Below are 12,888 nucleotides of genomic sequence, written 5' to 3' on the forward strand. Positions count from 1 at the left end.
TGCACAGAGCACTGTTTCTAATTTGTCATTTTCCTTTTTCTGCTTTACTATAGCTTCTCCTTTTGGACATCCTCCTACTCACCAGGAGATATTAGCCCAGCTCCGGCTGCAGAGGTTGGAGGCTATCCATACTGAATATTAGCAGTTGGTGGCTCTTCAGGAGGAAAACGAAGCCCAGGCAGCTGTCAACATGCATCCTTCATCCAGCCGCCAGGGCCTCCCAACAGCACAGTCAGTGCAGCCGTAAGGTGATATCAAAACGTCCGTGTCCCTCCACTGATGCCCACACTCGGACCTCAATTTCCAGCGCAGCGTCCTGTAACACTTTGCATGCCTGGACCGCCAGGTGGCACATATTGAGGTGATCCTTGATGATCCATGGACCCGGGTGGAGAATGCCCTTTTATGACGCTTTTTCATTTATTTATTTTGGTGGTTGGGACACTTGTGGGTGGAGAGGGTGGTAAGGAGAGTTAGAAACAGATTTTATTTTTCACTTTGGACTTTTTCTTTGGACTTTCGTTGTGGAGTTTCGTTGGACTTTGGGGCCGGCCGGACCAACACTCATACGCACTTAGGTGCACTTTCTCCTCCTTCCCGTCCTCTTTCCCCCCTTCCCGTGGACCAACCCCACCCCTCCCTGCTGAGCCACCAGCTGAAAGGTAAAATGAGAAAGAAATATTGTTTTATTTTTCAGCTCCTGGCTTAGCCAGGGGGACAATGCTCCTTCACCATTGTGAAGGAGCCACCCCTGCTGACCACTTTCTTTGGAGCAGCTTTCTTTGGGGCCATCTTAAAGCGCTCAGTTGGCAGTGACACTGAGCTGCACAAGCGGAAGGGATTGGAAGACTGAAATCACTGTAGAGGATTCCCTTTGGCAGTACTACGAGTGATGCTGCTTCTTTTCCGTGTGCACCTAAAAGCAATCAGGCAAAAAAAACATGTAGTTAGTGAAACGTGGCATTGTTGCAGGTTGAAATAATACAGACAAGTGCAACATTAGTGTGGATGGTTACTTATGTAATAAATAACAATTTATCTAAACTTTGTAGGGTCAACCCACACCACCATGCCATAAGTTGTCGTTACTAATCAGACAACGCAACATACAGATGTAGCTCCTTGCTATATCTCCATCTATTTTAAAGGAGGCTCCTGCATTTGTCAGAGAGGTGCATGGGAAAATGGAATATTCCTGAAAAAAACTATGGCAGTAAGGTGGTCCAGCGGAAATGGAATAATTTGTTTTAAAAAAAACAAAATTATGCTGCTGATGTGTCTGTAGTGCACCCGCAGCCAAGCTTTAGAGGATGTTTCTAAAGAAACTGAAGCTGTAGCATGGCTGTGCACCAATGGTGGATGGATGGATTAAGGCAAAATGCAAAAAAAATTAGGTCCATCTAAAAAATAACAAAAATCTAAAGAAATAAAAATCTAAAATAAAAATGAAATTAAAACGACAACAAAATAAATTATAAATATGTCAAATAAGAAAATTAATATAAAACATTTAAATAAATTAAAGTAAAACATTACCTTAATACAATTAAAATAAAAGATTTAATAAAAAAACAATAATTGCAGATGTTTGTATGATAAGAAGAAATACGTTTATTGGAGGCAAGGAGTTGCAAAGAAAATGCCAAACAAATCATGTAATAAATTAAGCTCTATTAATCCAAAGCATGTTCTTAGTGTACACAATGATCCACAGGCATATTATTAAACGGGTATGACATCCATCTATGAAAGTCTACGGCAAAGGCACACTGGCTGGATGCACAAAATGGCTGCCAGCCACATGGTCATACAACAGCAGAGAGCACGGAGGCATGGAGAACAAAGAACACATGCAAGGCTATGGCAAAAACACACTGCTGGATGAACAAAATTTCCGCCAGCCACATGGTCAAACAGCAGAGAGCAAGGAGGCATGGAGAATCAAGAACACATGCAAGCCCATGACAAAGGCACACTGCTGGATGCACACAATGGCTGCCAGACACATAGTCAAACAACAGCGGAGAGGAAGGAGGTATTTTGAACAAAGAACACATTCAGGGCTATGGACATAAACTACACAAATTAGCCCCTGGCCACATGGCATGGAGAACAAAGACAAATGGTTGCCGATGACAAACACACAGGCCAGAAATAGGAGGCATGATGGTAACACTAAAGAAAACACTAACATTAATTCAGCAATGCAAAACACTAAAATTAACAGAGCTATGACAATTTTACAACACACATCCTCCTATGCCATCAGTATTACCCCGCAACATATACCGTTTTTTAAAAAAAAATGACATGAAAATAATAGCCAACATTTTTTACTTAATCCAATTCCATCCCTGCCTTAAATTAAGTTTTAAAACTATATACCACAGAAATGTTTATTTCAAGCACTGATGACTATTAGTACTGGGCCTCTCTGGCTAGGAGGCCCATTGGAAGCGTAGGGCACGTAGTAAAATAAATTGAACATTGCAAATGTAACGTGGAGAAAAGGTACCAAGCTGCGCAACAATTTTTCTTTACAAAAGATGAAAATATTTTGAAATGCTAAATAAATACCTAGGCCCCTACTTAAACTCCAAGCCACCCACAACTATAACATTTAAAGATCAATTTAAAGTGCAAAGAAATACTGGTGCATTACCCAGCAAAGAAACAACACCCTTATACAATAGTAGTTGTAACACAAGTGTGATATCACAAAAACAAAGTCCTTAAATCTAATCGTATTATAACCAGGAGACAAATAGAGCAATCCTTCCACCTCGAAATTGAAGTAAAAAGTGACTAGGAGATGGACAAAGCACTGCTAGGAGCCTGCTAGGCAGGGACAGGAAGATGGAGTCTCTGGGGCACTTCTTTCCTGTTAAGGGAAAAAAAGGCTTCTCACCCTAAAAAGCAATTTGAAGGGTCCATTGGAGAAGGAAATCCACTTGGAAACCTCTGTTTAACTAGATTTAGATGTATCTCAAGTAGAAAATCTACTTGAGGTGCATTCGTGAGCTGTGCTAATTTTGCAGCCGTCGCAGTCGGAAGCCGAGCAAGTCGGCATGAAGTCTTGTGCTCGCTTACGGTCCAAGAGTATTGTGGCACTCACCAGCAATAAAACAAATTTTGCACACGCGACCAAAAAAAATAAAAATAAAAACTCCTCTTCGTGCTGGATAGCACCGAATTCTGGAACTCCGTGCTACTTCACATAGCGCTAAATGTCTGAATTCCAAAAACTCAGTGAGTTGAGTTTTCCGCCCAGGCCTAGTAATATTCAGGCATCACAGGACAAAGCAGCATATCTAATTATTATTATTTGTGGTCAAGAATAGGTATTAATAGACCGCAGACATTGTAGGCACCTGTATACATTGTGAAAGTATTTATTGTGACATATGGTCTTATTGAATCATGGATACAAATTTATTTTGCTAGCTCTTTTTGTTTTGATTACTTTGGGTACATTCTAATTCTTTTTAAAAATAGCGAGTATTGCACCAGCACCTTCATTCCTGCAATCTAAAGCAGAAACACCAATGGATTGGGAACTCTGGTATCCTGTATTCCTGGCTTATGTAGATGTCTTTTAAGGGGATGATTGCCCACTCCAAACGAAACTCACTCACTTCAAACATACTTTGGGAAGTGTTAGTCTCAAAGACTTCAAGTCATTACCTCTGTTGAAATCTCCAGGACATATTGTGTTTCAGTATGCTTTGAACCAACTTTGTTTTAGATATGGGGAAAACTCAATACTGTTATGCAAAGGTTTAAATTCCTCTCGAGAGCACAAATAGGGGGTGACGGCATTGAGGAGTATGTGCCGACTTTTAGAGCCCTGGCATATTTTTTTATTTGAAACAATTATATATGACCAGACTTTTAGAGATCAGGTCATGATGAAAACTAAGAGTGAAAAAGTGCAGAAGAGATTTTGGGTAGGAACTAGCATGATGCTACTTTGAGTATTTCCAATAGTATTGATCCATTTGAGAAGTTTGTGCAAGAGATCAAAGGCAGTAGCAGGAATGTTGGTGGGGATTGGAACACTTTAGAATCTGGTGCTGGAATTAATGTGGGGAAGAAAAAGATGTGCCTAACAAAAAAGTTTCAATTAATTTCTATAGGAGCGACAGTAGTTATCACCTTATTAATTTTAAGGAATGCCATGCAATTGAGAAATCTTGTGATCATTGCCAGAAGAATGACATTTTGGAAGAGTTTGCAGAAGTAACTCTGAAACCAATGTTAATTGCTTGGTGGATGAGTATAATGATGGTGATGATGGCTTAATTTCTAATGCTGTGCGGTCTGCTAGAGCTGGTGGTGTCAGTGGTTTTCCCAAATGTATGATTGAGATTAATGGTAAGAATGTGGAAGTCATAGTGGATTTCTGTGCTTGGCATATCATAGTAAGTAAGTCCTTATGGGAAGCAAACTGGATGAGAAATTATTACCTCCTGATGTACGTCAAGGTGGTTGCACAACCACCACATTGAACTGTTAAATTAATTTTGGGCTAACATTCAGTTCTTTGATAAAGTGGCCCATGGCAAGATCTATGTTGCTGCTAAAGGTGATCCTATTTTGGGGTAACCTCATCAAAAAGAATTGGCTATTAAGTTAGACCCTAATGCTGTATCACTGGTTAATGCAGTAAGAGGGGTGAATGATGAACAACTTGTAAAAAACATTGAAAAGTGATTCTCCAGAGGTGTTTTGTGACACGCTGGGAAATTAGTGATTTAAGCAAAAGGGGACTTGCTGGATGATGCTGTCCTAGCCAGACATAACGTTTGGAATGTACCTCTTACTTACAGGGCACAATTGAAAGATGTTAAAAGATTTATGCAACAGCCAGGTTATTCAATGTATTTGAGTCGTAACCTTGGGTTTCACCAGTTGTGATTTCTTTGAAACATTCAGGTGAGCTTAGGTTTTGTGTGGATCTTAGAGGCCTAAACAATGAGATATGGATAGATAGGCATCCATTAATAAGTGTGTGAATTATTTTCTATATTGGCTGGAGCTTCAGGTTATTCCACTTTAGATCTTGCTAGTGCCTACTGCCAGATTGAGTTGGATAAGGAATCACAACACCTAACATTTGTATTTATTGTAGCATTTGTAACACCAGAAGGCTTGTTCCAAATTTGCAGAATGCCTTTTAGATTGACCAGTGCAGTCCCTGTCTTCCAGCGTTCAATAAAAGAAACGCTAGAAAGCATTGATGGGGCCATTGCATTACAGGACGACATTTTACTATGTGACAAAAATGTGGAAGAACGTTTATCCAATTTGAGGAAAGTACTTCATCATTTGGTACAGAAATGTTTAACTCTTAAATAGTCGAAATGTAAATTAAAATGTGAGGAAGTGGAGTATTTGGGACATTGTATTACCAAAAATGAAATACAACCAAAGCAAAATCATGTGCAGGCAGTGGTAAATGCCCCTGTACTGGAAGAAGGGAATGGTTGCTATCATTCCTGGATTTGACGGAATTCTATTAGAAATTTACAGATAATTAGACGCTGCCAAAGTTGAACCTTTGTGACGTTTACTAAGAAAGAAAAATGAATTGGTATGGAGGGTGGAACAAGAAAATTACTTTGTTGACCTTAACCGTGAGTTGGTTAATTCTCTATTTCTTAAATCATTCGAATTAGGCAAAGAGTGCATTGTTGCAGTAGATGGGAGTGGATGTGGTCTAGGTGCACCCCTGTTGCAAAGAGGAAAATCCAAAGAATGAGTAGTGTTTTATGTTCAAGGTGTATTTAGAGAGTCTGAGAAAAAACTGTTCTGTGATTGAGAAAGAGTTGTTGGCATGAACTTGAACTGCTGATCATTTCAAATTAATTTTATGGGGTATGTGGTTTGTTTTGAGAACTGTTCATAAACCACTTCTCTAAGTAGTTATCCTGGTGATGGAAGGTGTTGTTTGACTGCTAGACTAGCTCATTTGGCAGTCAAACATCAATTGAAAGTTGAACATGTCCAGGGAGTCAGCGTGCATGCTGATTTTATTTTTTTGTCATGGTCGCCAATGTAAGAGAAGCTGGGTGAAGAGGAGAGGAAGTGGTGGCAACTTGTGAAGTGGCGTATACTGTGGGTTGTATCAGTGAGTGGCATGATGTGGAAAATGGACCTGGTGTGACCTCTAATGATATGTGGGCGAGTCACATCGAAAGTGATGTTGAAATGAAGTTGGTTTATGAATACATTTCCAAAGGCTCGCCTGAAGAGCAGAAATTGAGTGGAGAGGTAGCTGTAATTTTCAAAGTGAAGGATTAATTGATGTGCGATGGTTTTTGTTTCGAGGATGCAAAGTTGTGCCACCTATAGGATTGAGAAAATATTTTTTATTTATGGGTCATGAAGGACGTATTGGGATGTTAGCAACCAAGAGACTTATTCGTGAATTTTACTGGTGTCCAGGCATTGACAGGATGGCAGATGAGTGTGTGAGGAATTGGAGACTTTGTTTCAACAGTGATAAAGCAGCTAAAGCCGGTGTAACGGAATGTTTACCACTGAATTTGATTCAGGGCAGTGGGGGAAGTTGGGCATAGCTATTTTAGGTCAATTTTGTTCTCTTCATAAGAAAGCTTTTCCCATTGTGTTTACTGATTATTTCTCCAAATGGTCCTAATTTAGAATGACAGGGAAGGTGAATTCTGAGAGTGTGATTGAGTTTTTAGAAAGCACGTTTTGCACAGAAGGTTGGTTGAAGAGTTGATGTCAGATAAATATGCAATTATTGATAGACTCTTTTGCATTGCTAGGATGATTTCTTTATTACATTGGCATTTTTTGTTTTTTGGCTTTCATGATTCTACAGATGCTCTCTCCATGTGGTTTCAGGGTATCGAAGCCTGACTGGGATAACACCAGCCACTTTCACTGACATAGCAAAGACAAAAAATACAAAAGATGACACACTAAAATGTGCAGTAAAAAATGTACATAGCTCTGATAGTTGACACTCCACACCCACTCTACGAAACCCTTTATGAACATATCACCCAGAGAACCAGGACTCAGACAGAAGCCTTGAGCGGAAACTTTGAGTCGTGGACACTTCGAGTCATTTATTGAGTTTCACTTGCGCTGCACTTGCAAAATTTATTGTAAAGAAAAAAGAAAAATCTTAAAAGCACCGCTTATCACTTACCTTTTCTTACCATTGTTTGACCCTCACATCGCTCTTGTTTCTTTGCTTCATATTAGTCAGCACCCCCTATTCTCCTCCGGCTCCCTACAGGACTTTTTCTGTGTCCCTGTCATGGAGCATGGACCATGTACAGCTTCCTGTAGGTGGCCAGTGTCCTTCCGCTGGTTGCAGGCTCCTGCAAGTACTCATTTGTTACTATTTGACATGCACTCTTGTTGAGTTCATGTTTTTTTACAGTTCCTCTCCTTCACCCTCCCAGTTCTGTTTACCTCACCACCCTCCGCCCTTCATTGTTTTTCACCCTCCATCGTTTTTCACCCCCCACTTGCTGTTGTTTGTCATGTCTCAGCCCTACTCCTGCTCACTGTTGTTTGTGACATCCCCCGCCAAGCTTCATCTCATCATTGTTTCACCCAAACCACCTTGCCACTCCCCAATGTGTTTCTCACCCCCCTTCCCATGCCACATGCAGTTTCTTCATGTGTTGCACAGCAGAATGGGCTGCTGTGCAACCTGGCCTAAAGGGGGGGGGCGGGGAAAGCGTGGATGCTGTGCAACTTGTAAAAAAAATATATATATAATAAAGCCAATATAATTTGCATAGGTGAAATCTATTGGCTTTGCCAATGCTTGTTTGATATCGGAAGCAGTTTGTGCTTAAGCATTCACATCTTTATTTCCCATAACAAATATTCAAGGCAAACTTACATACATTTTTCCCCGCATGTTGGGTATTCTAAAATTGACCATGTTTTGTGGATTCCTCTGGATGGGACTGAGGAAATAGCTAAAATGTGGCAGCATCTGGGCTTTTTTTGGATAAGTGGAAATATGAATGGTATAAAGAAGAGGTGTTTTTTTCTTAGCATTGAATGAATAAAAGTTTTGCTGTGCTCAGAATCACCCTCTCCCCACCTTCCAGCAGCAATGCAGAGTTGTTGAAAAATCATTTTTTATCACAGTTTATTAAAAATAATGGTAGTCATTATTTCTGTTCTTGTGGTTTCTACCTACTTGCAGTTTGTGGGAGAGAGTGTGAAACCTTTGGGTGAACCCGACAAGCTATACATTGTTGGTACGTAGGCAAAATTCTGAATCCAGCTAGGTGTCATTGGTGTAGATCACTCATGGCATTGCCAAAGAAAGTAATTGTTAAAATTAATGAAAAAAAGTAGGAAAAAATACATGCCACCTTTTTTGTGTTTAATTTTTTGCCCAGCTAGTTAATCTCAAATTATGTATATCACAACATGTTATATAATCAGTGGTTCCCAACCTGTGGTCAGGGGACCTCTGGGGGTCCGCAAAGCCTCCTCCGGGTGTCCCCGACTGGTTAGCAAATTAAGTAATCCTAACAGATTGGGTCCCAGCTTTCAGTAATAACTCAGTGGGGGGGTCCCTGGATTTCAATACTGATTCACTGGGGGTCACTGATAAAGCGGGGGTCACAGAAGTCAAAAGGTTGGGAACCACTGGATAGTGTTTGCTGGGAGTCCTTAACAGGAGATACCCACAACCATCAATTGAGCTGCAGGTTAGGAAGATTGTTCATTGTGTACTGACCATGCATCAATTCATAACGTAAAAGATTGTGAATTAAAAATGGGTATGAAGGAGAGCTATTTGTTTTTTAAATGTTCCCAAGAATCTGGATTTAGAAGTAGTAGTTATCCATGCACATCTAAATTTGGGGGCCACCAAAAATATTATATGAATGTAAAATGTATTCTTTCTTGAACTCCAACTTATATTTGGAAGCCAGAAATGCCCAGTGTTCTAATAGCCTGTGTTCTCTTGAATCTCAATTAAAAAAAATGTACCCTGCTTGTGTGAGTTGGCATATCACCTGCAACAGGGAGACCCCAAAATGCAATATGGATAACTCTAGATTTTTCTTTGGTGTGTGAGTCTTTCTGGGAATGTGGTTAGCTGTGGTATTTGGACCAAGGTATGTCCTGCACCCAGGTAAAGTTACCAGCCTTACAGGAGTGATGTCTTTTACAGATCACACTAATTTTTCTTACCCAGAATGCCTTATAAACATCAATTTTTGGCTAAAATCACAGAATTTACTCATATTGCCGTGAAGAAAATGTATGAAATCTTTGGGGATCTTCAGAAGTCCTACCACCTAACCTTGCTACACTTCTTCTAATAGTGTATGTGAGCCTGTAACCCTAGGTAGGAAAGGCTCCAAAAGCAACGTGGATACATCCAAGATTTTTCCATGAAATAAATATAATTCCTTGGACTTTCAAATTTTCTGTGGATGTAGATAGCTGTGGTACTGGCAATCAGGAATGGCTGGACTGAGGGAAACCTGTATACACCAGATATTTCAGAAAATTACACGCCCGGGCAGACATGGGTTGGGTTGTTTTGTGTTGTGCGACTCCCACTACTTTTTCTTATCCAGGATGCCCTCCAAAAGTCCGACTTTAGGAAAATCACTTTATTTTCCCCGGTTTTTGTGAGAGAATGTTCTGGAATTTGTGGAAATTGACAGTAGGTGTGCTATTGAGCAATCCCCACACTACTTCTGCTTAAAAACAGTACCTCATTTGTGTTGGTGGGCCTGTTGCCTGTAACGCTTGTCAGTCAAAACTTGGACCATGTGAATTCAATGTGGTCTTCAAATAGTTACAGTTTTGGTTCACTCCTAAGTTGTGTGTTAGGCCACCCACACATCAGGGCACGTGTTTGTATCGGGAGAAGTGTGAGAACACAGGATGGTGAGAGTTTGGCCATTGTTTAGAAGTGCCAATATTTCTGCCACACCACCCTGTATATCCCTGTGGAGGTAGGTTTCAGAAATGTCCTGGGTCGGTATGGTTCCCTCAGTGACTGCTGACACTTGGTCTAGATTTTGCTTCCCCATGGCAAGTAAGAGGAAAGTAGGATTTCTTTGATGCATTTTTTACATCTGGCAGAGAATGGGTAAATGCACGCAACTTCGACTCCCTATTTCCAGGGTGGGGATTGATGCCAGGATGGCTCAGTGTCTCACCACTTTCCTCTTATCACAATTTGATAGTCATCTGGTGGGCTTTAAGGAACCCTTAATGGGCAGATTGGGGCCTTATGTCCTATATTCCTATCAAGTGGAATAGGAGAAGGGGGGAGAGCAGAAAGCCCACCAGAGCATCAGGGATAAAATGTGCAAAACGGCGTGTGGGACATGCCCACCCTGACACTGGGTCACAGCCTCCGGATGTCTAAAAATGAATGGTGTAGGGCGTGGGCCCTTCTTGGCCTGGATTGCTACCCCCGGGCACCAGGTAATCTTCATAGCACATCAGGAGGCAGAATCAGGGGGCTTTCCCCTTCTCTGCTGACCCATATGTCAAAACAATATCCAAGTGAAACCAGATTTTCTCTTTGTGTTTCTGGTGCAGGTCCTAAGGGGATGAGATTTGAGTGTGATTTAGCTGTGGTGTGCCAGCCTTACAGCAGGACAGGTTGCTCACACCCCATTCCTTTTCTTAAAGGTATAAATCTAACACTGGAAGAGTGGGCTCTCTGCCCCCCCACCAGAGTAGTGGACAGAAACTTTGTTAGGGCTTTTTGGGTGAGGGGGGCAATCCAATGCCAGGACTGTCCCCTTTCCATTGTTTTATAGTAATGAAGCACCCTGTGGTCAAGTGGGCTTTTTGCCCTCCCGAAGCCCAATCAGCCCCACAGGGAGGCAGAAAGTCCGATGCTCCCATCCCCTTTCCAAATTGTGCTTTTTGGTGAACTATTTACCCTCCTGCAGATATCCTGAAGCAGGGATCCACTGGGGGCGAGGTACCACTGGAAAAAGGAGACTCTCCTCCTTCATATGATAACTCTTACCTTGTGATTGGTCACATACTTTTTCTTCTGGATCAAAGGGCCTTTCAGTCTTTCATAATTAGGTGCTATCCCTGTATTAGCATTGAAATGGCAGCCTTGCTAGTGTGCACGTTCTACATTTTGGATAAGGAATGTGCCTGTAGGGTTGTTCTATTTGATTCCAGCGCTTTCAACATAGTTGCCCATTGTTGTCACTAATATCACTAAAGAGAATATATTGTGTTTCAGATGAGGGTGTTTGTCTGATATTCCACTTTGCTTAGCTAGCTCTTGCCGTTAAATTAGTTTAGTGCCATATGGCCTTGCTCCTGTGCCCCTGCAAAGTGCTGTATGCTTGAAATACTGTTACTTACGACGTTCAGTCTGAATATGCCACTGAAGGGATCTTCAGTTGTACACATGGACATCTGAGTTCAACATTACGTAAGTTACACCAGAATATAACAAATGGGATCCTCCATCAGGAGGGGCAGACATCTTAAAAATTGCTTGGGTGTAGTTGAACCATGTTTAAACTTAGATCCACGAAAACAAATTTCTTGTACTAAGCCAATGGTTTTCAGCCAGCATGTGTGAATTAGAATTGCTGTTTCTTATTGATACACAGCTTTAATTTGTTAGAATATTGCTGATGGCACGGAAGTCAAGCTGGATCAGGACTGCTGCTGATACTGGTTCTAAAGTGGTGGACCGAGACTTAGAGGTACTCTAACATTCGTGACAGTGGTGGGAAGAGGACAAGCCGTGTTTCTCCGGCTTGTTTTCTTTTTTTTACTTACTTGAAGGCCTGGAATAAGGCGACAATCTCTCTTGGGAACGAAAACACATCTGAATTCTCGACTTTGGTGTGAGACTTGGCCTTCCTTGCTTTCTTGAGGTGCTTGGTGACGTACAGTTTGGCCTCACGGTCCCGGGTGATCTTCGGGTTCATTCGAGCACATTTGTCACATTAGGTCAGTCAAACGCGGAGCCCAGAGACCACATACGTTGCTTGTGCTCACTTAGAAGCACTATTGCTTCTCTCTGTACCGGAAACCTCCTTATAAGTTGCCTTGCTTCTTTCTTAGCAGTGCTGCATGTTCTTCCCAGGTAGACCATAACCGTCTGGACTCCAACTCTCAGGTGACTGCGGCTGGAGGCCAAGATGACAATTACGTTTCCTAGCTTGGCTTAAAAACTTTGTAAATTAAATTCATCTTTATTTGGCGGAAAGTGAAAAAATTAAGTTTCAGATGGTTATAGAGCCCTAGCAATCGAGAGAGACTAATCTCTGAAACATTAAGTTAAAGGAATTATTAACCTGAAAGCATTTTTCCTGTAACTACTTCCAAAGTTAAATCTCCTGTCTTTCAGGGAAAGGGCAACCTTTATGTAATTTTATTTCACTAGTATTTAAACGTGTAGACTTTAAAAAAAAAAAGTAAAAGTTTCGTTTTATCATTATATAATAATACATTTGGTATGTATTTGTTCGTTTGAAATACTGCAAAGCACTGCATTAGTATTTTGGGTATTCATTGTACTGTAGAAAAATAAGCAGTAAACTATTTTTTCCATTTTAGCTCTGACATTTAATGAAAGAATATTTCTCGTGCCCTCGAAGATAAAGGCTATAAAAAATGAAAAAGCAAAATAATATGCTGTACGACTTTGAGACTATCATATAATACAATTTCGACTATGCAAGATGTTAGTGCAACTGAGTTTTTTTTTTTTTACAATTAATGTCGCCTCCTTTTTAAACCTATCAATCATTTAATATGAAGTTCATGGCATAAGTCACGTACTAAGATTCTAAGTGAATTAATTCAGACATTCATCTATTTTTTTCATCATTTCGACGTGCCCTGCTATGGACATCATTTAGTGGT

General features: G+C 40.8%; 1 protein-coding gene across 13 annotated transcripts in view; it reads left to right on the forward strand.

The window, feature by feature from the left end:
- R3HCC1L (R3H domain and coiled-coil containing 1 like) overlaps nt 1–12,888 on the forward strand; it is a 194,286-nt gene that overhangs the window by 75,798 nt on the left and 105,600 nt on the right. For 5 of the 13 annotated variants that reach the window (XR_011204915.1, XR_011204917.1, XR_011204916.1 and 2 more), the window contains exon 4: nt 54–243. The exons of 5 other annotated variants lie outside the window; for them this stretch is intronic. Coding sequence is in view for 2 of the 8 variants with exons in the window: in XM_069239642.1 (XP_069095743.1) it covers nt 191–243 (53 nt within the window). In the remaining 6 variants the exon portion in view is untranslated. Of the gene's footprint in view, nt 1–53; nt 362–12,888 lie in introns of all 13 variants that reach the window. 3 more of the 13 variants (XM_069239644.1, XM_069239649.1, XM_069239645.1) reach the window with 2 other exon arrangements.

This window comes from Pleurodeles waltl, chromosome 6, assembly GCF_031143425.1.
Source record: "Pleurodeles waltl isolate 20211129_DDA chromosome 6, aPleWal1.hap1.20221129, whole genome shotgun sequence".
In the NCBI taxonomy this organism is placed as follows: domain Eukaryota; kingdom Metazoa; phylum Chordata; class Amphibia; order Caudata; family Salamandridae; genus Pleurodeles; species Pleurodeles waltl.